The 27,673-nt window shown below is 43.7% G+C and overlaps 2 protein-coding genes across 2 annotated transcripts in view; one reads left to right on the forward strand and one right to left on the reverse strand.

The window, feature by feature from the left end:
* LOC149460716 (uncharacterized) overlaps positions 1-27,673 on the forward strand; it is a 242,625-nt gene that overhangs the window by 168,519 nt on the left and 46,433 nt on the right. The gene's annotated exons all lie outside the window — the stretch shown is intronic.
* Positions 1-27,673, reverse strand: part of LOC149460721 (uncharacterized) — a 113,511-nt gene that overhangs the window by 80,514 nt on the left and 5,324 nt on the right. Inside the window, exons 2-3 of the mRNA XM_089679195.1 lie at positions 21,136-21,289; positions 11,101-11,130 (exon numbers count right to left, since the gene is read on the reverse strand). Coding sequence (XP_089535321.1) covers positions 11,101-11,130; positions 21,136-21,289 — 184 coding nt within the window. The remainder of the gene's footprint in view (positions 1-11,100; positions 11,131-21,135; positions 21,290-27,673) is intronic.

A 27,673-nucleotide genomic window follows, 5' to 3' on the forward strand; every position in this document is an offset into this window, starting at 1 on the left:
GCGAACTATTGGCACTTTATAAATACTGTATAATAATAATATTAGTGGTGTACCCCAAGGTTCAGTGATATTAGTGGGGGACCCCAAGGTTCATTCTCAGTGGTGTCCCCAAGGTTCAATGTTATTAGTTGGGTACCCCAAGGTTCAGTGGTATTAGTGGGGTAACCCAAGGCTCAGTGTTGGGACCCTTACTTTGCAATCTATATATACGATATGGTGTCAGGGATTTCAGTCTTTGCAGATGACACCAAGCTGTGCCATGGAAAAAAGTCCTTACAGAATGTCTCCAACTTACAAGCCGACCTCAATGCTCTGTGTAATTGGGGGACTATGGGGCCAATGAGGGTTAATGTTGATAAATGTAAGGTTCTGCACTTGGGGGATAAGAATATGTATGCATCATACATAATAGGAGGGGTACAACTGGGGGGGGGGCAATGGTGAAGAAGGATCTGGGGGGTCAATGTTGGAGAAGGATCTGAAGGGGTCAATGGTTGAGAAGGATCTGAGGGGGTCAATGGTGGAAAAGGATCTGGGGGGCAATGTTGGAGAAGGATCTGAAGGGGTCAATGGTGGAGAAGGATCTGAGGGGGTCAATGGGGGAGAAGGATCTGGGGGGTCAATGGTGGAGAAGGATCTGGGGGAGTCAATGGTGGAGAAGGATCTGGGGGGTCAATGGTGGAGAAGGATCTGACGGAGACAATGGTGGAGAAGGATCTGGGGGGTCAATGGTAGAGAAGGATCTGGGGGGTCAATGGTGGAGAAAGATCAGGTGGGTCAATGGTGGAAAAGGATCTGGGAGGGTCAATGGTAGAGAAGGATCTGGGGGGCAATTGTGGAGAAGGACCTGGAGGGGTAGGGGTCAGTTGTGGAGAAGGATCTGGGAGTTCTAATAGATCACAAGCTTAATAACGGCAGCAATGCCAAGATGCGGTTTCTAAAGCGAACAAAATCCTCTCTTGTATTAGGAGAGGTATAGACTCCAGAGAGAGAGCTATCACCCCCCCCCCCCTCCCCCCCGGTACAAATCATTAGTGACACCTCATCTGGAATATGCAGTTCAGTCTTGGGCTCCAATTCAAAAAAAGAACATTGGGGAAGTACAGAGAAGGGCAACCAAACTGATACGAGGCATGGAGGAGATCAGCTATGAGGAAAGATTAGAGGAACTGAATGTATTCTCCACTGAGAAGAGGAGATTAAGGGGGGATATGATCTCCATGTATAATACATAAGGGGGGATATGATCTCCATGTATAATACATAAGGGGAGATATGATCACCATGTATAATACATAAGGGGGGATATGATCTCCATGTATAATACATAAGGGGGGATATGATCTCCATGTATAATACATAAGGGGAGATATGATCACCATGTATAATACATAAGGGGGGATATGATCTCCATGTATAATACATAAGGGGGATATGATCTCCATGTATAATACATAAGGGGGGATATAATCTCCATGTATAATACATAAGAGGGGATATGATCTCCATGTATAATACATAAGGGGGATATGATCACCATGTATAATACATAAGGGGGGATATGATCACCATGTATAATACATAAGGGGGATATGATCTCCATGTATAATACATAAGGGGGATATGATCTCCATGTATAATACATAAGGGGGGATATGATCTCCATGTATAATACATAAGGGGGGATATGATCTCCATGTATAATACATAAGGGGGGATATGATCTCCATGTATAATACATAAGGGGGGATATGATCTCCATGTATAATACATAAGGGGGATATGATCTCCATGTATAATACATAAGGGGGTGTGCTGCCTTGTATTACATAAGGTATTCTTTAGCATTCAGCAGTGTCTGTCCCCTTTAAGGCTAGGGACGTCCTGTCTGCTAACTTGGGAGGAAGTGACCTCATCTCTTCAGACTGAAGAAATTCTACTATGCAAGTAGATGTGGGATGCTGTTCTCTCTTCATATATGGGCTTGATTAGACCCCCAAAGTCTGTAAGTACCCCTCCTATATACTGAGGAATGTTATGCATATTGCTAGGTAGTTAGATATGTACTCATGTCTGTTTATTCTGTTTGTATTCCAGTTTTACCGCGCATTTACATTTATTCACATTTCATGTACTATGATCACATGTTATCAGTAAAAGATCATCGGTTATCAATCATCGACTCTTTACTGTGTGGACATCAAAGGTTATACTGCCTGTAATCCTCTGTAACCCTTTCATAACTACAGAGAAGGCAGGACAGTAAAAAGACTTACACGGTTACTTCAGAGCACATTGTGTGAAAACGCTACAGCAAGCCCCACAACACAGAAAAGACTCTTAACTGTTAATACAGCAGCACGTGTGTGTGAAATCCCCACAGCACAGCCAGTCTAAGGCATAGCAAAGTGAAACTAACTCAGCTTCATGAAAGATATGAAAGATATCACTAAATTAACCCTTCCTAAAATCTCGTGCAAACAGGAAGAAAATATGCACAGTACGCTGGAAACTAGGTCACAATGCAGCACGCCGAGAACTTATAACAAATCGGATCTGTCGTCATCCAAAGCAGAAACCGCCAGATCTAAGCGTTCAAGTTCCAGGCATTCAAACGTCACAGACCTATCGTCAGTCAGTGCTGGGGCAGCCAGGAGTAAGCATACAAGTTTCAGACATTCTAGTGTCACAAACTTGTCTCCAGTCAGCGCTATCGCCGCCAGGGCACAAGCCAAGGCCGAGGCCGCATGCGTCATGGCCTCCTATGCCATACAGGAAGCAGAGCTTATGAAAGAGCAAGGCTACCTAGATGAAGAGCAGCAGAAGAGTCAGGCTGAAATAAAAAAGAGACAAGCCGAAGGGGAAGCTGAAATAAAAAAGAGACAAGCCGAAGGGGAAGCTGAAATAAAGAAGAGTCAGGCTGAAATAAAAAAGAGACAAGCCGAAGGGGAAGCTGAAATGAAAAGGAGAGAAGCAGAAACGCTTAGGAGAAAGGCAGAAGTACAAGCCTCTTTACACATACTTCAGCAACAGAAAATAGCTGCAGCAGCCATAGCTGAAGCCGAAGTTCTCGCGAGAGCTGCAGATATTCAGTTTGTAGAGAGCGATGTACTGGAAACCCCGATAACACCTCTCAGTACATTCCAACGCACCCGTGAGTACGTGCAATCACAAGCAACCCTGTACCCTGATAAACAGCCTAGTGACGCACCGAAACCATCAAGGACTCAGTTGGGAGCAGACAGCTTTGATGTTACGCATCACTACAAGACTGAACCTGAACCGCCACGTGATAAGTCAACCAATCACGGGCTCAGATACCAAACCGCCAACACGCTAAAAAACCAAGTAGAAGGCGATATAACCTCTCCTCGTGCAAGACCAGATCTAGACTACAATAGAGGAGAGCAACCATCTGACCAAAATAGACTTAGTCAAATACCTCAACGAACCCATCAGTCACTATCAGCCAATAGTCCTGCGTTTGTACCCAGAACAAACGCACCTGACACAGCAAGGGTTACAGACGTGTCAAAATACCTGATGCGCCGTGAGATGGTGAGCACTGGTCTCTTGAAGTTCGACGATCGTCCTGAAAACTACTGGGCCTGGAGGTCATCCTTCCTAAGCAGCACCCAAAACTTAGAGCTGACAGACAGAGAGAAGCTCGACCTACTCGCCAAATACCTAGGACCAGAGTCCTCAGAGCAGGCCAAAAGAATCAGGTCAGTGCATGTCCATGATGCAACAGCAGGACTTGCGATGGTCTGGCAGAGAATGGAAGACTGCTATGGGTCACCTGAAGTAATTGAAGAAGCACTTTTAAAGAAAATTGAAACTTGCCCGAAAATGACAAACAAAGGCAATCAGAAGCTGAGAGAGCTCGGAAACCTACTCCTAGAGATAGAAGCAGCAAAGACTAGTGGAACTCTGCCAGGTCTCTTATACTTAGACACAGCACGTGGAGTAGAGCCCATAATCGAGAAGCTCCCTTTCAACCTGCAAGAAAGGTGGGTCTCTCAAGCATCCAGATACAAGAAAGACTATCGAGTTGCATTTCCACCGTTTGTCTTCCTCGCTGAATTCGTTGTAGACCAAGCTAAGACATGCAATGACCCAAGCTTCACCTTCCTGAACAAGAGAGTTGCAAGCTCCCCAAGGACAGAGAAGCAGCCACCAGTACACTACAAAGAACGCAGAGCAACAGTGTCTGTGCGGAAGACAGAAGTCCCGCTTGAGGCTGCAGCCAATCAGGAAGACAACACAAGAAAGGAAGTTGAGGATCCAAACAGTGCCCAATACACAACAAGCCTCATCCACTAAGAAAATGTCGCAGTTTCAGAAGTAAGACATTAGAGGAGCGCAAGGCTTACCTTAAAGACAATCACATTTGTTTCAGATGCTGCGCTTCAATGCAACATCTTGCAAAAGACTGTAAGAGAGAAATACGGTGCACAGAATGCAACAATGACCGACATCTGTCAGCACTGCACCCAGGACCACCACCATGGAGATCAGAAGTTCCAGCAACTCAAGAAGATCATAGTGGGGAGCAAAAAGAAAGTGCAACACCAACGATAACTTCAAAGTGCACTGAGATCTGTACAGAACCAGGACTCTCTAGATCATGCTCCAAGATATGCTTAGTCAAAGTGTATCCCAACGGTCTCAGAGAAAAGGCAGTGAAGATGTATACAGTCCTAGACGAACAAAGTAACAGGTCTCTAGCAAAGACAGAGTTCTTCGACCTCTTCGGTGACAAAGGAAGTTCAACTCCATACACCTTGAAGACATGTTCTGGAGTTATAGAGACATCAGGGAGAAGAGCAAACAACTACACCATCGAGTCATTAGATGGAAAGACGCAGCTGACTCTTCCTACCCTCATAGAATGTGACATGATACCAGATGACAGGTCAGAGATTCCCACACCTGAAGTGGCACGTCACTACCCTCATCTCGTGCGAATAGCAGACAAGATCCCAACACTCAACCCAGATGCTGCAATGGTCCTTCTACTAGGAAGAGACATACTGAGAGTGCACAAGGTCAGAGAACAATACAATGGGCCACACAATGCACCATTTGCTCAACGTCTTGATCTTGGATGGGTTATCGTTGGAAATGTATGTCTGGACGGACTTCACAAACCCACAAAGGTGAATGTCTACAGAACAAATCTGCTGCAGAACGGTCGCACATCATGTCTTTGCCCATGTAACAACAGCATGGAGATTAAAGAGAAACTATCTAACCCAACACATCCCCAGAACATCCAGAGGTTCCTGGAAGATACAGGCTCAGCTGAAGATTCAGATCAGCTAGGCAACAAAGTGTTTGAGAAAACTCAAGATGATGACAAACTAGCACCATCTGTTGAAGATAACCTCTTCCTTGAGATCATGGACAGAGAAGTCTTCAAAGACAAAGCAGGCAGTTGGGTAGCCCCACTACCATTCCGTACACCACGGCATCGTCTTCCCAACAACACAGTGCAAGCAGAGAAACGCCTTGCGCTATTGCAGCGCACTCTTGAAAGAAAGCCAGACATGAAAGAACACTTCCAAGAATTCATGCGGAAAATCTTTGACAAAGATCAAGCTGAAAAAGCACCAGCACTGCATGAAAAACAAGAACGCTGGTACTTGCCAATATTCGGAGTGTACCATCCTCAAAAACCAGGTCAGATACGTGTAGTATTTGATTTCAGTGCAAAGCATGAAGGTATTTCCCTTAATGATGTACTTCTCAGCGGACCAGACCTGAACAACACACTTCTTGCAGTCCTTATCAGATTCCGAAGAGAACTTGTTGCAGTAACAGCAGATGTACAGCAGATGTTCTACTGCTTCCTTGTCCGTGAAGACCACAGAGACTACCTGAGGTTCCTATGGTATGAAGACAACGACCTCAACAAAGGTATCATAGAGTATAGGATGAAAGTACATGTGTTTGGGAACAGTCCCTCACCAGCTGTCGCTATCTACAACTTGAGACGAGCAGCGCAGCAAGGTGACAGACACAACCCTGAAGCCAAACAATTTGTTATGAAAAACTTTTATGTAGATGATGGACTTGCTTCCTTCTCCAGTAGTGGAGAAGCCATTGACATTTTGAAAAGCACTAGAGACTTGCTAGCAGACTCTAACATAAGACTACACAAAGTGGCTTCCAACAACAGCAAAGTCATGGAAGCATTCCCAGCAGAAGACCGTGCAAAAGACCTCAAAGACCTAGATCTAGGTACAGATTCACCACCCCTTCAAAGAAGCTTAGGGCTTAGTTGGGACTTGAAAACTGACAGCTTCACCTTCCGAGTATCCAGGGAAGAGAAGCCTTTCACAAAGCGAGGTGTCTTGTCTACGGTCAACAGTCTTTACGATCCCTTGGGGTTCGTAGCACCCATCACCATGCAAAACAAAGCTCTTTTGAGGGAGATTACAACTGAGCTAGAACAAAGTGATTGGGACACACCTCTACCTGAAAAGAAAGAAATACAGTGGAAGTTGTGGAAAGACTCTTTGCTGGAGCTTGAGCGATTTAGCATCCAAAGACCATACGTCTCTGTTTCTTTGTCTGTTACAAAACGAAGAGAGATACACGTGTTTTCAGATGCATCCACCGTGGCTATAGCAGCTGTAGCCTACCTTAGAGTCATAGACACTCAGGGACAAAGCCATGCAGGATTCATCTTGGGAAAGTCCAAACTGGCTCCAAGACCTGCTCACACGGTCCCATGCTTAGAACTTTGTGCTGCTGTCCTAGCTGTAGAGATAGCAGACTTACTCATTGCAGAACTGGACATCGAGATCCATGCAGTGAACTTCTACACAGACAGCAAGATTGTTTTAGGTTATATCCACAACGCTTCAAGAAGATTCTACACATACGTGTCAAACAGAGTAACACGTATCAGAAAGTGTACAAGTCCAGAACAGTGGCATCACATCAGTACAGACAAGAACCCTGCTGACCATGGGACTAGACTGGTACCAGCTGCTGTCCTCAAACAGACTAACTGGTTCACAGGTCCATCCTTCTTGACTGGACCAGAAACTGAAGAGACTGATCAGAAAGGAACTTTTCAGCTTGTAGAACCAGACCAAGACAAAGAGGTAAGACCTCTAGTTGCAGTTTACAAGACTCTAACCACCAGAGAAGGTCTTGGCTCATGTAGGTTCGAAAGGTTTTCCAGCTGGAAGTCACTCATCCGTGCCATAGGGAAACTCATCTGCTTGGCCAGATCCTTCAGCAAAACAGCCAGTTTTGACCAGGGTAACAATGACTATCTTGAGCGAGCCAATGTCACCATTATCAGATGTGATATCTTCTGGAAGAGATGGAGGCAGGAGTACCTGACGACCCTCCAACCACGCAACAAATGGCAAGCCGACAAGCCCAACTTACAAGTTGGAGATGTTGTTCTACTAAAAGACTCTCAGGCCCACAGGAACGAGTGGCCAATTGGACTCATTGTGGGGACTGATGCTAGTAGTGATAGCAGAGTCAGGAAAGTAGAGGTCAGAGTAGTAAAACGGGGCACCCCTAAGGTGTACCTTAGACCCATCACGGAAGTCGTTTTACTCCTTCCAAGAGTTTAATAGTGGTATATCATTATTATGCCAGGTGGGGAGTGTGCTGCCTTGTATTACACAAGGTATTCTTTAGCATTCAGCAGTGTCTGTCCCCTTTAAGGCTAGGGACGTCCTGTTTGCTAACTTGGGAGGAAGTGACCTCATCTCTTCAGACTGAAGAAATTCTACTATGCAAGTAGATGTGGGATGCTGTTCTCTCTTCATATATGGGCTTGATTAGACCCCCAAAGTCTGTAAGTACCCCTCCTATATACTGAGGAATGTTATGCATATTGCTAGGTAGTTAGATATGTACTCATGTCTGTTTATTCTGTTAGTATTCCAGTTTTACCGCGCATTTACATTTATTCACATTTCATGTACTATGATCACATGTTATCAGTAAAAGATCATCGGTTATCAATCATCGACTCTTTACTGTGTGGACATCAAAGGTTATACTGCCTGTAATCCTCTGTAACCCTTTCATAACTGCAGAGAAGGCAGGACAGGGGGATATGATCTCCATGTATAATACATAAGGGGGATATGATCTCCATGTATAATACATAAGGGGGATATGATCTTCATGTATAATACATAAGGGGGATATGATCTCCATGTATAATACATAAGGGGGGATATGATCTCCATGTATAATACATAAGGGGGGGATATGATCTCCATGTATAATACATAAGGGGGGATATGATCTCCATGTATAATACATAAGGGGGGGATATGATCTCCATGTATAATACATAAGGGGGATATGATCACCATGTATAATACATAAGGGGGATATGATCTCCATGTATAATACATAAGGGGGGTATGATCACCATGTATAATACATAAGGGGGGGATATGATCTCCATGTATAATACATAAGGGGGGATATGATCTCCATGTATAATACATAAGGGGGGGATATGATCTCCATGTATAATACATAAGGGGGGATATGATCTCCATGTATAATACATAAGGGGGGATATGATCACCATGTATAATACATAAATACATAAGGGGGGGTATGATCACCATGTATAATACATAAGGGGGATATGATCTCCATGTATAATACATAAGGGGGATATGATCTCCATGTATAATACATAAGGGGGGGTATGATCTCCATGTATAATACATAAGGGGGATACGATCTCCATGTATATTACATAAGGGGGATACGATCTCCATGTATAATACATAAGGGGGATATGATCTCCATGTATAATACATAAGGGGGTATATGATCACCATGTATAATACATAAGGGGGATATGATCTCCATGTATAATACATAAGGGGGGGTATGATCACCATGTATAATACATAAGGGGGGATATGATCTCCATGTATAATACATAAGGGGGGATATGATCCCCATGTATAATACATAAGGGGGATATGATCACCATGTATAATACATAAGGGGGATATGATCTCCATGTATAATACATAAGGGGGGGATATGATCACCATGTATAATACATAAGGGGGATATGATCTCCATGTATAATACATAAGGGGGGATATGATCTCCATGTATAATACATAAGGGGGATATGATCACCATGTATAATACATAATGGGGGATATGATCTCCATGTATAATACATAAGGGGGGATATGATCACCATGTATAATACATAAGGGGGATATGATCACCATGTATAATACATAAGGGGGATATGATCTCCATGTATAATACATAAGGGGGGGATATGATCACCATGTATAATACATAAGGGGGATATGATCTCCATGTATAATACATAAGGGGGGATATGATCCCCATGTATAATACATAAGGGGGATATGATCACCATGTATAATACATAATGGGGGATATGATCTCCATGTATAATACATAAGGGGGGATATGATCACCATGTATAATACATAAGGGGGATATGATCTCCATGTATAATACATAAGGGGGGATATGATCTCCATGTATAATACATAAGGGGGGGTATGATCACCATGTATAATACATAAGGGGGATATGATCTCCATGTATAATACATAAGGGGGGGATATGATCTCCATGTATAATACATAAGGGGGGATATGATCTCCATGTATAATACATAAGGGGGGATATGATCTCCATGTATAATACATAAGGGGGGATATGATCTCCATGTATAATACATAAGGGAAGATATGATCTCCATGTATAATACATAAGGGGGGATATGATCTCCATGTATAATACATAAGGGGGGGTATGATCTCCATGTATAATACATAAGGGGGATATGATCTCCATGTATAATACATAAGGGGGATATGATCTCCATGTATAATACATAAGGGGGATATGATCTCCATGTATAATACATAAGGGGGGGATATGATCTCCATGTATAATACATAAGGGGGATATGATCTCCATGTATAATACATAAGGGGGGATATGATCTCCATGTATAATACATAAGGGGGGATATGATCTCCATGTATAATACATAAGGGGGGATATGATCACCATGTATAATACATAAGGGGGATATGATCTCCATGTATAATACATAAGGGGGATATGATCTCCATGTATAATACATAAGGGGGGATATGATCTCCATGTATAATACATAAGGGGGATATGATCTCCATGTATAATACATAAGGGGGGGATATGATCTCCATGTATAATACATAAGGGGGATATGATCTCCATGTATAATACATAAGGGGGGGTTGCTGTAGGAAAGTCCTGGATTCTTTCTTGGATACACAGAATATAACTGGATATAACATTTATAGGGAACGTTGATCCAGGGAATATCCGATTGCCTCTCGGGGGGATCAGGAAGGAATTTTTCCCCTGCTGGAGCAGATTGGATCGTGCTTTGCTGGGTTTTTTCCTTCTGGTGGATCAGTTGTGGGTGTCAGATTATAACTTTTATTTTTAATGGTACAACTACATGGACTGTCTTTTTTCAGCCAGACTAACTATGTAACTATGTAGGTCCCACACCGCTGCCTCCCATCTCCTGAGACTGCACTCAGTGACTTGGGTCTGAGACACTACAGACATATCCCTCCACCCGGCACAGCCAGCAGATAACAGAGAAGGTCCCCTGGAGGAGTCAGGCACAAGGCAGGAGACCCCAGTCACATGTCCTGGGTGCCTACATTATGCAATGCTTATAGTAAAAATCTACATTTTGCTGCCAGCTGAACCCCAGAATCTCCATAAATCCAGTCTAGATACATAAATTGTGTCTGCAGCACAGAGAAGGAAGATTATCCGAGAGAAATCCAGGAATACAGGATGGGGAACACAGCTCAGGAAAGTGACCAGGGGATTACAGGCTGATATCACCCAGTCCCCGCCCTACTCTGGACCAATCAGTGAGCAGTATGGGTGGAGGAATGGATTTAGTGTTCATGACCCACCTGTGCTGATCTCTGTAGGAGTGTCCTCCTCTATAAATGTCCCCGTTATTCCATCCTCCTCCATAGACTGCTGATCATCCCTCACATACGCCTCTTCTTCTTCTGCTTTCACCTCAACTTTTACTTCTATTGGATCTTCACCCTAAACCAAGAGAATGAGAAAACAAATATCATCTGTAAAATATAAGCTCACATAAAAAATCCATATATTGTCACAAGTCCATGCTCTCCGCCCCACCAACCTTGTAATGATGAGGGATGGTGTGACCTTCCTGTGTGGAATCCCAGGAATACAGAGGATGGGGACATCTCTCTGGTGGGTTCCTGGTATTAGGTGGCTCCATCATATCCTTGTGTCCTTCTGAAAACTCCTCCATCACTCCATACTCCTCATCCTCCTCTTTATACTCTTCTTTAACATCAATATTATCATCCCCGAGGATTCCACTCTGAAAGATATAATAAAACATTCATTGTAACAAACATGCTGTGTATAAATCACAACTACCAATAATTGTCATCATCTACCTGATGATGGTGAGGGATGGTGTGACCTTCCTGTGTGGAATCCCGGGAATACAGAGGACGGGGACATCTCTCTGGTGGGTTCCTGTAGCTGGATGACTCCACCATGGTGTCCTGGTACAGATCTTTGTGTTCTTTTAGAAGCTCTGACTCCTCCATCCCCCCATCTTCATCCTCCTCCTCTTTTATCTCTTCTTTAACCTCAACTTTAGGATCTCTCAGGTTTCCACTCTGAATATATAATAAAAATGACATCAATGGTAACAATGCAGATAATGTACAGATCCTAATGATACTATCAGTGATTATTCCTCATCTACCTGATGATGGTGAGGGATGGTGTGACCTTCCTGTGTGGAATCCCGGGAATACAGAGGACGGGGACATCTCTCTGGTGGGTTCCCATGACTGGATCCATCTGTAGGAAACACACACACTGACTGAATCCATTGTTTCTATGTGTTTATCAGATGATGGGAGATCTAGGTGGACCCTACACATGGGCTAAAAGTGGAATATAGTACAACAGCGCTAGGTGTCTAATAATTAATCAGATAAATATATGAGTATGTGAATTAATAGATCAATAAATTGAGCTGCTAGCATAGAAAGTAAACCTCAAAAGAACTTCGGATAGTATGTAATAGCGGTATGCAGCGCTCATATAATGGAAATTAACCTGATCACATATATTAAATATGAATTAAACGTGAAATATAAGCATATTAAACTCGTGACTTCTGTGGTGCATCCGAGGTTGAGAAACCAGAGGGAAGTTCGTGACTCTTGTGGCGAAAAAACTGAGAATAGCTTGCACTAACCAGATATCTCAGCACATGGAGCATGGAGTAATTAAGACCTACTCCTGGTACTCTGAAAGGAAGCCACTGAAGGGGATAATGTCATCTGATCTCTCGCCACTAGATGTCATGTTCCCAGGACAGCAGGACGGGGATCCCAGAGATATACATCAGCCAATGGAGAGATTAATCCAGCAAGCCAGTCAGCAACCCACAGGAGACCAAGAGGAACCGAGCACCTTCAAAAGGCCCGGGCTCCCTCCAAAATAAGAGAGCCACAGGCCAGAAGCTTTGATAGTGTAGTATTGTATTTATTTCAGCAGTGATTTCAAAATAGTAAAAGAACACACTTACAAATTTCACATTGCAGGAACATGGGGCAGCTAAATAGTAAGTCCAGACAGTTGGGGGGGCACCTCCCTGACGCGTTTCGTGTGACACACACGTTTTCAAAGGGGGTGCATTGCAGAAAATCGATCTAATTTAAAGCCCGCGGTGCGCATGCGCAGTACGCACCGATGACGTCATCGCGGCAAAGCCGCGCATGCGCAGTACGCTCATGCGGCGGCCATTTTCTCAAAGAACAATATAAGTAGACAAATTGAACCAGAAATCCATGTTAATGGATTCAGCAGGGGACATTAAGCATGTATAATATCTGGCATGTAATCAAGCAGGGGACATTAAACCTGTGTGCTATTGGCATATAATTTAGCATGCTTGAAACAATAGACCAGCTTTCTTACTATTATAAAGTGCCGAATAGTAACTATGAAAATAGCATACAAAGCAGCGTATATAGGTACCCTGCCAATAAAACGTTCAGGGAGGTATTGCACCATGTGAATATATATATAAAACACATATAAATTTAAATAAAGGGAATTAGATTAGAGATGAGCGAATCGAACCAGGCGAACCGGAATTCGATACGAATTTCAGGAAAAATTCGATTCGCGTCGAATCCGAATATTTGCCTACTTCGGGTGCGCGAATCGGATTATACCCGATCAGCTGGCAAAAGTGTCCCTGCAGAGAGCTCCGCTATTTCTGACAGTTCTCTGACAGAAGGAACACATGTACAGCGGTTGAAACATTGTATCTATTTGTTTCCATTTAGGATACAGATGTTTTTATTCGGAAACAGATGTTTCAACCACTGTACATGTGAAGGAGCTGTCAGAGAACTGTCAGAAATCCTCATCCTCTTCTTCTTCTTCTGAGGATGAGGATGAAGAAGAAGATGAAGTAGGATGAAAATAAGAATAATTCCAAGCCGGCAAAAAGTGTATCTGCAGAGCTCCTCTATTCTGCAGATACACTTAGAGGAGCTCTGCAGATACACTTTTTGCCGGCTTGGAATTATTCTTATTTTCATCCTACTTCTTCTTCTTCTTCTTCATCCTCAGAAGAAGAAGAAGAGGATGAGGATGAAGAGGAAGAAGAAGAAGAAGAAGAAGTAGGATGAAAATAAGAATAATTCCAAGCCGGCAAAAAGTGTATCTGCAGAGCTCCTCTATTCTGCAGATACACTTAGAGGAGCTCTGCAGATACACATTTTGCCGGCTTGGAATTAATCTTATTTTCATCCTACTTCTTCTTCTTCTTCTTCATCCTCATCCTCAGAAGAAGAAGAAGAGGATGAGGATGAAGAAGAAGTAGGATGAAAATAAGAATAATTCCAAGCCGGCAAAAAGTGTATCTGCAGAGCTCCTCTAAGTGTATCTGCAGAATAGAGGAGCTCTGCAGATACACTTTTTGCCGGCTTGGAATTATTCTTATTTTCATCCTACTTCTTCTTCTTCTTCTTCTTCCTCTTCATCCTCATCCTCTTCTTCTTCTTCTGAGGATGAAGAAGAAGAAGAAGAAGTAGGATGAAAATAAGAATAATTCCAAGCCGGCAAAAAGTGTATCTGCAGAGCTCCGCTAAGTGTATCTGCAGAGCTCCGCTATTTCTGACAGTTCTGTGACATTCACTCCATACAGCGGTTGAAACATTGTATCTATTTGTTTCCATAAATGGATCCATTTATGGAAACAAATACAGTTGCAAGAAAAAGTATGTGAACCCCTTGGGATTATGTGGAGTTTTGCATGAATTGGGCATAAAATGTGCTCTGAACGTCATCTAAGTCACAACAATAGAAGAACACAGTCTGCTGAACATAATACTACACAAACATTAGATGTTGCCGTGGTTTAATTGCACATAACATGTAAACATTCACAGTGCAGGGAGGAAAAAGTATGTGAACCTTTGGACTTAATAACTGGTTGACCCTCCTTTGGCAGCAATACCCTCAACCAAACGTTTCCTGTAGTTGCAGATCAGACCTGCACAACGATCTGGAGTCATTTTGGACCACTCCTCTTCACAAAACTGTTTCAGTGTAGCAATATTCTTGGGATGTCTGGTGTGAATCGCTCTCTTAAGGTCATGCCACAGCATTTCAATGGGGTTGAGGTCAGGACTCTGACTGGGCCACTCCAGAAGGCGTATTCTGTGCTGTTGCAGCCATTGTTTTGTTGAATTACTTGTATGCTTTGGGTCATTGTCCTGTTGCATCACCCATCCTCTGCGGAGCTTCAGTTGGCGGACAGATGGTCGTACGTTTTCCTGCAAAATGTCTTGATAAACTCTGGAATTCATTTTCCCATCAATGACAACAATCCGTCCAGGCCCTGAGGCAGCAAAGCAGCCCCAAACCATGATGCTCCCTCCGCCATGTTTCACAGTGGGGATGAGGTTTTGATGTTGGTGTGCTGGGCCTTTTTTCTCCACACATAGTGTTGTGTGTTCTTCCCAAACAACTCCATCTTGGTTTCATCTGTCCACAGTATATTCTGCCAGTAGTGCTGTGGAACATCCAGGGGCTCTTTTGCAAACTTCAAACGTGCTGCAATCTTCTTTTTGGACAGCAATGGCTTCCTCCGTGGTGTCCTCCCATGTACTCCATTCTTGTTTAATGTTTTCCTTATTGTAGATGTGTCAACAAAAATGTTAGCATGTGCCAGAGATTTCTGTAGGTCTTTAGCTGACACTCTGGGATTCTTCTTTACCTCATGCAGCATTCTGCGCTGTGCTCTTGCAGTCATTTTTACAGGACGACCACGCCTAGGGAGAGTAGCAACAGTGCTAAACTTTCTCCATTTGTAGACAGTCTGTCTTACCGTGGACACATGAACATCAAGGCTCAAGGAGATACTTTTGTAACCCTTTCCAGCTTCATGCAAGTCAACAATTCTTGATCGTAGGTCTTCTGAGAGCTCTTTTCTGTGAGGCATGGTTCACATCAGACAGTGCTTCTTGAAACCAGTAAACCAGTGTGTTTTTTAAGGGCAGTACAGCTGTCAGCAACACATCCAATATCATCCCACTGATTGGAGTCAAGGTTGGCTCACTCCTGGCTCCAATTAGCTCTGGGAGAAGTCATTAAGCTAGGGCTTCACATACTTTTTCCTCCCTGCACTGTGAATGTTTACATGTTATGTGCAATTAAACCATGGCAACATCTAATGTTTGTGTAGTATTATGTTCAGCAGACTGTGTTCTTCTATTGTTGTGACTTAGATGACGTTCAGAGCACATTTTATGCCCAATTCATGCAAAACTCCACGTAATCCCAAGGGGTTCACATACTTTTTCTTGCAACTGTAGATACAATGTTTCAACCGCTGTATGGAGTGAATGTCACAGAACTGTCAGAAATAGCCTAAGAAATAGCGGAGCTCTGCAGATACACTTTTTGCCGGCTTGGAATTCTCCTTCTTCTCATCCTTCTTCTTCTTCTCATCCTTCTTCTTCTTCTCATCCTTCTCCTTCTTCTCATCCTTCTCCTTCTCATCCTTCTTCTTCTTCTCATCCTTCTCCTTCTTCTCATCCTTCTTCTTCTCATCCTTCTCCTTCTTCTCATCCTTCTTCTCATTCTTCTCATCCTTCTTCTCATCCTTCTCCTTCTTCTCATCCTTCTCCTTATCCTTCTCCTTCTTCTCATCCTTCTCCTTCTTCTCATCCTTCTCCTTCTCCATCTTCTCATCCTTCTCCTTCTTCTCATCCTTCTCCTTCTTCTCATCCTTCTCCTTCTTCTCATCCTTCTCATCCTTCTCCTTCTTCGCATCCTTCTCATCCTTCTCCTTCTTCTCATCCTTCTCCTTCTTCTCATCCTTCTCCTTCTTCTCATCCTTCTCATCCTTCTCCTTCTTCGCATCCTTCTCATCCTTCTCCTTCTTCTCATCCTTCTCCATCTTCTCATCCTTCTCCTTCTCCTTCTTCTCATCCTTCTCCTTCTTCTCATCCTTCTCCTTCTTCTCATCCTTCTCCTTCTTCTCATCCTTCTCCTTCTTCTCATCCTTCTTCTCATCCTTCTCCTTCTTCTCATCCTTCTCCTTCTGCTCATCCTTCTCCTTCTTCTCATCCTTCTCCTTCTTCTCATCCTTCTCCTTCTTCTCATCCTTCTCCTTCTCCTTCTTCTCATCCTTCTCCTTCTCCATCTTCTCATCCTTCTCCTTCTTCTCATCCTTCTCCTTCTCATCCTTCTCCTTCTTCTCATCCTTCTCCTTCTTCTCATCCTTCTCCTTCTTCTCATCCTTCTCCTTCTTCTCATCCTTCTCCTTCTCCTTCTTCTCATCCTTCTCCTTCTCCTTCTTCTCATCCTTCTCCATCTTCTCATCCTTCTCCTTCTTCTCATCCTTCTCCTTCTTCTCATCCTTCTCCTTCTCCTTCTTCTCATCCTTCTCCTTCTCCTTCTTCTCATCCTTCTCCTTCTCCATCTTCTCATCCTTCTCCTTCTTCTCATCCTTCTCCTTCTTCTCATCCTTCTCCTTCTCATCCTTCTCCTTCTTCTCATCCTTCTCCTTCTCCTTCTTCTCATCCTTCTCCTTCTTCTCATCCTTCTCCTTCTTCTCATCCTTCTCCTTCTCCTTCTTCTCATCCTTCTCCTTCTCCATCTTCTCATCCTTCTCCTTCTTCTCATCCTTCTCCTTCTCCTCCTTCTTCTCATCCTTCTCCTTCTTCTCATCCTTCTCCTTCTTCTCATCCTTCTCCTTCTCCTTCTTCTCATCCTTCTCCTTCTCCATCTTCTCATCCTTCTCCTTCTCCTCCTTCTCCTTCTTCTCCTCCTTCTCCTTCTTCTCATCCTTCTCCTTCTTCTCATCCTTCTCTTTCTCCTTCTTCTCATCCTTCTCCTTCTCCTTCCTCATCTCCAAGGGCATTTAAATTAAAGGTACAGTGTTCTGCACTAATTTAAAGGCTCTCTGAAGCCTAGAAACCCTTTTTATAAGTTAACTTCGTAGCGAATAAATTCGCATCGAATCGAATTTCTTCCTGAAATTCGGCGAATCAGCCGAATCGAATTTTTGAATAATTCGCTCATCTCTAAATTAGATCAATCAAGGGAACGTAAAAAATACAGTTAATAAGAGACCATCATATATATTATATAACCATGTGTTTAAAAACATATTCATGATACACAATATATCATTTGGTCCTAAAACACAAGGTGACAATATTAAGAGAAAGTGGAATAATACCACTGAAGCATCCAAAAATTATACATAATGTCAGAAAGTGTCAGCATCTATATATGCATAAACGCATGTGACCAAAATGTGTGCATAAAAGATTAAATAGGATAAAAGTATAAAATAAGATTAAACTAGAGTGGAGAGCAAAGAATCCACTGTGGTGGATAATATTAAAGAATTAGGATAAAATCCACGTAGAAAAACGCATCAATATACAAAATATGATAAGGCATAAAAAAGCTTAAAAAAGCTAAAAAGCAACCAACTTCATTTAAGACTTCTTAAAAAGAGCATTAAAAGAGCAACCAAACCTCATATAAATGAATTGACACAAAACGCATGCCATAAATATATCTTGTAAAAAATTGTATTATAATGCAGATTAGCTCGTATCGATAAAACAGTTGATGTCCCACTCTATATTAAGGCCTAAAGGGGATAATGTACGTAACAAATAGATCCATTTTGTTTCTAACATGGAGACAGCTCTTCGTTTATGGACTCCTCTCCAGTGTCTATGGACCATATCAATGCCAATAAACTTAACCTCTTGCCGTCCGCCTGCTGTTTATAAACGGCAGGGCGGTGGCAGTCCAAGGTCGGGTTGCCGTTCCTAAACGGCACCCGCCTTTTCTAGCTGTGCGCGCTCCCTAGGAGCGCGCACCACCGCGATCCGGTGTCCGCTGTGTCCTCCGGACACAGTGAAACACCGATCGTTGGACGGGACCTCTGTACGAGGTCCCGGTCATGTGATCACTGATTGGCGAATCAGTGATCACATGCAAAGTAGTAAGCAAGATGTCACTTGTGACATCATTGCTTACTACGTGTGAAATCTGTGAATGATCACAGAGGTCACATGGTACAAGGCTATTCACAACAGCCTTGTACCATGTGACAAGCTGTGACCAATCACAGCTCACTCAGTATTTCTCAATGACTGCAAGAATGCAGACAGAGAGAAAGAGAAATGATTGCTTTTACATCCTATATGGGTGTAAAAGCAATCAGTGTAAAAAAAAAAAAAAAAATCTTCATCACCCCCCACAAGTAGTACAGTGTCACCATGGTGACACTGTACTGCTAGGGTGACAGTATGTAAAAATAAAAAATAAAAATAAAAAATAATATAAAAAAAATAAAATAAAAATGTAAAAAAAAATGTTTAAAAATTATAATGTTTGGTTATAAACTAATTTGGATTTTTTTTTTTTACTAAAAAAAATAACGGAATAAATTTTGGCCAAGATTTAGGATGAAATATTATTTATTTGCAAAATTTTATTAAAAAAAACTTTTTTTCAAAATTTTTGGACTTTTCATTTACATAGTAAAAAAAATAAAAATCCCAGCGGTGAATAAATACCACCAAAATAAAGCTTTATCTGTCTCAAAAAAATGGTAAAAAATTCATATGGGTACAGTATTGCATGACCGCGCAATTGTCATTCAAAGTGTGATAGCGCTGAAAGCTGAAAATTGCCCTGGACAGGAAGGGGGTAAAAGTGTCCGGACAGGAAGTGGTTAAGGGAATGTGGGTCCCGATTGTGTTGTTGGCGAAAGTGCATTGATAAGGAGTGTTCTTTAAAACCCTTCTTAATATTTGTGAGATGTTCACGCAGCCTGTCTCTTAATCTCCTGGTGGTCCTGCCAATGTACTGTTTCCCGCAGGAACATTCAAGGAGATAAACTACGTGGAGGCTATTACATGTAATAGTGGAATCTATCGTATATTGTTTACCAATAGAGCGAGAGCAAAAAGTGAAGATAGGTGTTTTGTGAATGCCATTGTAGACGCCAATAGCACACAGGTTTAATGTCCCCTGCTTGATTACATGCCAGATATTATACATGCTTAATGTCCCCTGCTGAATCCATTAATATGGACTTCTGGTTCAATTTGTATACTTATATTGTTCTACGAGAAAGTGGCCGTCGCATGAGCGTACTGCGCATGCGCGGCTTTGCCGCGATGACGTCATCGGTGCGTACTGCGCATGCGCACCGCGGGCTTTAAATTAGATCGATTTTCTGCAATGCACCCCCTTTGAAAACGTGTGTGTCACACGAAACGCGTCAGGGAGGTGCCCCCCAACTGTCTGGACTTACTATTTAGCTGCCCCATGTTCCTGCAATGTGAAATTTGTAAGTGTGTTCTTTTACTATTTTGAAATCACTGCTGAAATAAATACCATACTACACTATCAAAACTTCTGGCCTGTGGCTCTCTTATTTTGGAGGGAGCCCGGGCCTTTTGAAGGTGCTCGGTTCCTCTTGGTCTCCTGTGGGTTGCTGACTGGCTTGCTGGATTAATCTCTCCATTGGCTGATGTATATCTCTGGGATCCCCGTCCTGCTGTCCTGGGAACATGACATCTAGTGGTGAGAGATCAGATGACATCATCCCCTTCAGTGGCTTCCTTTCAGAGTACCAGGAGTAGGTCTTAATTACTACACATGCGCTGTTCGCTTGTTATTCAGAGATTCGGATGTATCCAAATTTGAGAACTACAACAGTAATGAATTTCAACTAATCTGAAACAAATTTTAATGGAACAATAAAATTATTTTGTTTAATCTGAATGAAACCAATGATCCCAATGAATATGATAATAGCTGGTTGTGAAGGATCGGGCGGTCACCAGCCACGCATCTGTGACAACTATGACTCGTCTGCTATCAGCAGGATTATTGGCCGACAGAAGAATGTAAACAAACAATGACAACTTTAAACATTTTAAATAAAAAAACAGAGTGGGGGGGTCACCCCCAATCCAAACCAGGCCCTTCGGGTCTAATATGGATTTTATGAGTAACTCCACAAAAAAACTAAAAAAAAAAATTATAGTGTGGAGTCCCCCCAAAATTAGACCCTTTTCCAAGTTTGCAAGAAGGAAAAGGAGGCCCCCAGATCCAACCCCCCATGTGAATGAGTATGGGGTACACAGTGGTCCTACTCATTCACAAAAAAAGTGTCAAAAATAAAGAAATACACAAAGTTTTTGACAACTCTTTTTTAGAAAAAAAAAACAATGTTCACTGAAGAAAATGCAGCATCAATCACAATGAACGCCAGCTGCCAACCTGAAAAAACATAAAAAAAGGAGGTGTGCATGCGACACTTCCCTTACTGGTGACTGACAGCTCCATTTTCCACCAATGACAAATAAACAAAGCGGCAAGGTCACAGCGGGTGATCCCACCCCTTTGTCTATAAACTGCTGCTAGGCATCCATCAACTGATAATTCTGGTTCTCAGTGATGATGGTATATATACAAAGGGGCGGGGTCACTCACTGTCACCAAAGACCCACCGCTTTGGTTATTTACTATTGGGTGAACCGGAGCTGTCCGTTGCTGAGAGGCAAGTGTTGTGTGCGCACCTCTTTTTGTTGTTTGTTTGTTGAGGTCGGTGGCCTGACATTCATTGTGATTGGTCCTGGATTTACTTCTGTTAAATAAAGGACTTGTCAAAAGCTGTGTTTGTGTATTTATTTAATTTTGACACTTTTTTTAGATGAATGAGTAGGGGTACTATGTACAGCTACTCATTCACATAGGGGGCCGGGATCTGGGGGCCCCCTTTTTAATGGGGGCTTCAAGATTTCAATAAGCTCCGCAGAATGCAGACTCCCCCACAAGCACTGAGCCAGGGTTGTGGGGAAAGGCTTTTGTCCCCATAAACATGGAGAAAAGGAGCTTCGGGGGGGAAGAACCCTTCACCAAATCACCACCTTCATATTGAGGGCATGTGGCCTAATATAATTCAGGGGGGTGCTCACTCATTCCATCCTTTTTCTAGCCAGCTGGGCTACAAGTTATAATAGGGGTCTGGTATGGATTTTAGGGGTTCCCATACCACTTTTTTATTTTAGAGTGGGGTTCCCCTCAAAATCTATACCAGATGGATTTTATTTTTACTGCCGGCATTGATTTTTTATACTCTGCTATCAGCGGAGAATGTCTCTGATAGCAGATGAGTCATGGTTGTTAAGGACATGGTAGCCACAAACTTCCTAGCAACCAGCTAGTTTTCACAAGGAATTTGTATCAATTCAATTTGAATACTTTGAAAACATTTTTAATCCATTTGAAAATGAAAACAAAACTAATTTTCTTTCAAATGCAACAAAAAAAATAATAACTTAATAAATTGATCTTGAAACAAGTTTTTTTTTAAACTCTGCACGCGTCTAGTGGATCCTCCGTACTGCTCTCTCCTTTACAATAAAGTCTCCTCTTACCCGGTGATGTGAGGGGCGGCTGATTGTCCATCATGACGTCCTTGTAGAGATCCTTGTGTCCTTCTAAATACTCCCACTCCTCCATGGAGAAATAGACAGTGACACCCTGACACCTTATAGGAACCTGACACACACAATGATACAGTCACCATCCAGACACATCCCTTGTCTGTTACTGGAGAATGTCCCAGAATTCCCGGCACCGCTCACCTCTCCTGTCAGCAGCTCAGTGATCTCTCTGGTGACTTCTAGAATCTTCTTCTTCTTTCTCTCTTCTATCAGGGAGGGAGGTGGAGGCAATGTGATGTCATATGATCTCCAGACTTCACAGGAGGAAAACTCTACATCTGAACACAAATAGTCACATCAAATGATATTCCCAGAATCCTCCTCACCTCTCCATTCAGGTCTCCATTTTATTAAAGCCCCACTTCAGGCTGAGGTATAATTTCCCCCCACAGGACCCCCACACTACGCAGGGTATAGGCTTGTTGAAGACTTTCTTACTATTGAGGATGCCAAGGTTTCCCCACATCCTAAGAGCATCAGAAAAATAGCCAGATGGAGGGACATTGGGAGGAGGAGCTGTGAGGTCAGTGTGATGTCATAGGATTCTCTGACTCTGGATGGAGGGGCATTGGAGGAGGAGCTTTGAGGTCAGTGAGATGTCATAGGATTCTCTGACCCTAGATAAATTGACATTGGGGGGAGGAGCTGTGAGATCAATGAGATGTCATAGGATTCTCTGACTCTGGATGGAGGGACATTGGGAGGTGGAGCTGTGAGGTCAGTGTGATGTCATAGGATTCTCTGACTCTGGATGGAGGGACATTGGGAGGAGGAGCTGTGAGGTCAGTGTGATGTCATAGGATTCTCTGACTCTGGATGGAGGGACATTGGGAGGAGGAGCTGTGAGGTCAGTGTGATGTGATAGGATTCTCTGACTCCAGATGGAGGGACATTGGGAGAAGGTGCTGTGAGGTCAGTGTGATGTAATAGGATTCTCTGACTTCCATCATGAAGGAGATGAGGGGGAGGGGAGGAAGTCACTGAAGGTGACCATAGATCCATGGAAATTCAGCTGGTTCAGCAGGGATCGCTCACATTTCCATCCATGTGTGGCCACTGCCAGATAAAAGCCACTCCCCCAGCGGCTGCAGCCAATAGCTGCTGATCTGTGTATTCTGAGCAGAGGAGTCCCCTCATTGTCAGAATACAAGAGTGCAGCGGGGAGGATTCCCCCATCCACCTCCAATGTGTGGATGGGGGAATCACTTCAGTTTTTATGGTCATCCCGCTGGCTGAACGATGAAACTGAACCATGTAGGCCAGCTTTGGGAGCAAATATATTATCATCAACTCCTCCCCCTGAAGGGGTTAATCTGGGTTCCCACACTATATATGTGTGTATCATCATCTGCTGGAGATAAAAGATGTCACAGTGACTATGGAGGAAGAGGACGGACATGACTATGGAGGAAGAGGACGGACGTGACTATGGAGGAAAAGAATGGACATGACTATGGAGGAAGAGGACAGACATGATGGGGGGTTACTGGGTGTAAATAGAACATAAGATCTCATTACCTCCTCTGCTGCCACTTCCACCAACGTCTCCCCCCTACTTCCTGTCTGGACCTGACATCACTTCCTGTCTGTCTTCCATAGAGACTTCCTGTCTGGGTAGAAGTGAGATCCCCATCTTGTGGAGCTCAGAGGAACTGCAGCCCCGAGAACCATCTTGTAGTGTGACCCCGGCCTTGTGCTGGGTGTCTATGGACTGTAGATCCTTATAGAGGGGTCACCTCCACTCCCACCAAGGGGGACAGAAATATATGACTGCTCGGGGGAGAACAATTTTGTCACCTTTGATTTTGCAGTAAAATGTAATTGCAGATTTAGTCCTGTCACACATCTGTTATATGGATAAAAGGAACTCCAGTTGAGAAATGGCCCCGATCCTCATATTAGATCAGATTTTTTTCTTTTGGAAGGCATCAGACTTCATGATTGACATTGATGTACAGCATAGGACACTTTTTATAATTTTGTTTCTTTACAATTTACATTTTTGTGAATAAATACAGGTATATGTAAGAGGAAGGAACCCTTGTCCTTGTCTCTCCCCCGGCAAGTTACCCCCCTCCCCCATGTTGAAATCATGTCACCTGGTATGGTCCAAGAGGGAGGAATTACACCCCCCCCTCTCCTGTTTCCTGGCCTGGCCTGGCCAGCATGCTCAGATAAGGGTCTGGTATAGAATGTTGGCAGGACCTTCTGGAACATATCTCAGATAGTCTCTGTAAGGTGACCATAGACATGGAGGACACCAGCAATGGTTGGGATGTAACATCCCCTGTAAAGGTGGCATGATATGACAGATATTCCTGGAATTCAATGTTCAGTATTACAGATACAGTGTTCTCTTCATCTAGTGGTCAGTAGAAGACAAATGGTCACAATTTTAAAATCTGAATAGACGGCTCTGGAGTGTGAAGATTGGAGAGATGAAAACCTAGATGGCAATAATGATCTGACATCCCTGTAGACATAGATACGGATGAATGATCTGTCACCTCGCTGAGCCTAAAAAAAATATTTTGATGTGCTGACTACGACCCCAGTGGGGAGAAGAGATTTGTGCACATTGGGCTCCCCACTGGCTGCAAAGGATTGACCTTCTTATATAAAATGGTATGTGTCAGGAGTACAGAATCCCAGAGGGGCCCCAACATGGTTCTATGGGGTCTGCTCATGACAGCCATGCTGTGAATGAATATGTTGTGATCAGACTGAAGCAATGGTGTTGGAAATCACATCGCCAACCCAGACACCAGAAACGGTGAGTCCATGTAGCCCATGGCACCTTCAGAAGACAGAACCAACCCCAGGGCTGAGGAGGGAACACCCCCCAGAGGTGACTGGATTGGGTTAGAGCCCACATATTATCTCTATAAATTAGGAAGCATGAGATATGGACTTGGTCTCCTGTGTTCTCATCTGTGACTATACCGTCTACAAGAAGATGAAGAGTCACACTCCGTAATCAGCCCATTCTTCATATTTTATTCTGTGTGTCACCCCAATGGGCTCGTTCACAAGGATAGAGTGGCCCCAACCCTACTCTATGTGAGCGAGCCCATATGGGTGAAACATATTTCGGGAGTTTTGTTTTTCAGGTGGAGATCATATTTATGGAGTTATTTCATCATCAACAGAATGAAATATTAAGAGGGAGCTAATTACAGAGTGCAGCTCTTCATCTTTTTGTTCCTATTCATGATTTCATGTTGGAGAAGAGACGGGCTACAAGTGCTATCACCTGGATGGTCCGTGGTCATTAGGAGGTGCAGGGTTGGAGCGGTGCCGTGGATTTGGGTATGTTCTTACTATACGGTCTACACTCATCACCTGTGATCTAGGAATCCCTCATACACCAGGGTACCAGATGGTATGGCAATGGAAATTTTCCCAGCCCAAAGGCTGAGCAGTAAAGACCTCCGGCAGCTGTTAATTGCAGTGTGAACCAGGCCATAGAATTTTGGAACTGTTCCCCTCCTTACTTCATTTTTTTTCTTTGATTCTGCCCAAGTCCTCGGATCTCCAGATAGTCAAGCCCTGCTGTTACAAAGCCTGATTTCTCCAGCCTTATTTTGTCAGTGGGCATACTGGATTGACTATTGCAGCCAAAAAGGTTTTGAGAGACAGAAGTATTGAGGCCTTTTGTTGTTTCTGCTCTTTTGAAGGCTAGGAATTCTAAATTAGGGAGACTTCCCGCAGGTCTTTACTATTATATTTAGCGTTTTGTTGACCTAAGAGGTTTCCTCCTTGTTTTGGTCCGTGTCTTGGTTTCCTTCTTGGAGTGGGGGGTTAATGTGTTCCTGGCCTTGTGTATAATCAAGAGTCAGATTTCAGCCTTGGCAGTCTCTTCTTTCAGGGGCTGATTGCATTACACTTTCTAGTTGCATGCGTTGGTACTAGATGTCATGTATGTTGTTCCTCCGGTCAGCCTGTCATTGTTTCTATGGGATCTCTTTCTGTTTTTACAGAATTCTCTGTTTGAGCCCATTCAGGACCTTCCTTTTGTTCCCTTTGTTCTTTGACAAAGATGGCTTTTTTACCTTAGATTTTTATTTATTATTTTTTTACCTAAAGGGGTTTGTACCTTTCCATCTCAGCCAGGACAGCGTATTACCTTCCTTTACCCTCATCTCAGCCGGGACAGCGTATTACCTCCCTTTACCCTCATCTCAGCCGAGACAGTGTATTACCTCCCTTTACCCTCATCTCAGCCGGGACAGCGTATTACCTTCCTTTACCCTCATCTCAGCCGGGACAGCGTATTACCTTCCTTTGCCCTCATCTCAGCCGGGACAGCGTATTACCTTCCTTTACCCTCATCTCAGCCGGGACAGCGTATTACCTCCCTTTGCCCTCATCTCAGCCGGGACAGCGTATTACCTCCCTTTACCCTCATCTCAGCCGGGACAGCGTATTACCTCCCTTTACCCTCATCTCAGCCGGGACAGCGTATTACCTCCCTTTACCCTCATCTCAGCCGGGACAGCGTATTACCTTCCTTTACCCTCATCTCAGCCGGGACAGCGTATTACCTTCCTTTACCCTCATCTCAGCCGGGACAGCGTATTACCTTCCTTTACCCTCATCTCAGCCGGGACAGCGTATTACCTTCCTTTACCCTCATCTCAGCCGGGACGGCGTATTATCTTCCTTTACCCTCATCTCAGCCGGGACAGCGTATTACCTCCCTTTACCCTCATCTCAGCCGGGACAGCGTATTACCTCCCTTTACCCTCATCTCAGCCGGGACAGCGTATTACCTTCCTTTACCCTCATCTCAGCCAGGACAGCGTATTACCTCCCTTTACCCTCATCTCAGCCGGGACAGCGTATTACCTCCCTTTACCCTCATCTCAGCCGGGACGGCGTATTACCTTCCTTTACCCTCATCTCAGCCGGGACGGCGTATTACCTTCCTTTACCCTCATCTCAGCCGGGACGGCGTATTACCTTCCTTTCCCCTCATCTCAGCCGGGACAGCGTATTACCTTCCTTTCCCCTCATCTCAGCCGGGACAGCGTATTACCTTCCTTTACCCTCATCTCAGCCGGGACAGAGTATTACCTTCCTTTACCCTCAGCCGGGACAGCGTATTACCTTCCTTTACCCTCATCTCAGCCGGGACGGCGTATTATCTTCCTTTACCCTCAGCCGGGACAGCGTATTACCTTCCTTTACCCTCATCTCAGCCGGGAGTGCGTATTACCTTCCTTTACCCTCATCTCAGCTGGGACGGTGTATTACCTCCCTTTACCCTTATCTCAGCCGGGACGGCGTATTACCTTCCTTTGTCCTCATCTCAGCCAGGACAGCGTATTACCTCCCTTTACCCTCATCTCAGCCGGGACAGAGTATTACCTCCCTTTACCCTCATCTCAGCCGGGACAGCGTATTACCTCCCTTTACCCTCATCTCAGCCGGGATAGCGTATTACCTTCCTTTACCCTCATCTCAGCCGGGACAGCGTATTACCTTCCTTTACCCTCATCTCAGCCGGGACAGCGTATTAC

This window comes from Staurois parvus, unplaced genomic scaffold (assembly GCF_062004578.1).
Source record: "Staurois parvus isolate SC_StPar_1 unplaced genomic scaffold, SC_StPar_1.0 ptg000221l, whole genome shotgun sequence".
NCBI lineage: Eukaryota > Metazoa > Chordata > Amphibia > Anura > Ranidae > Staurois > Staurois parvus.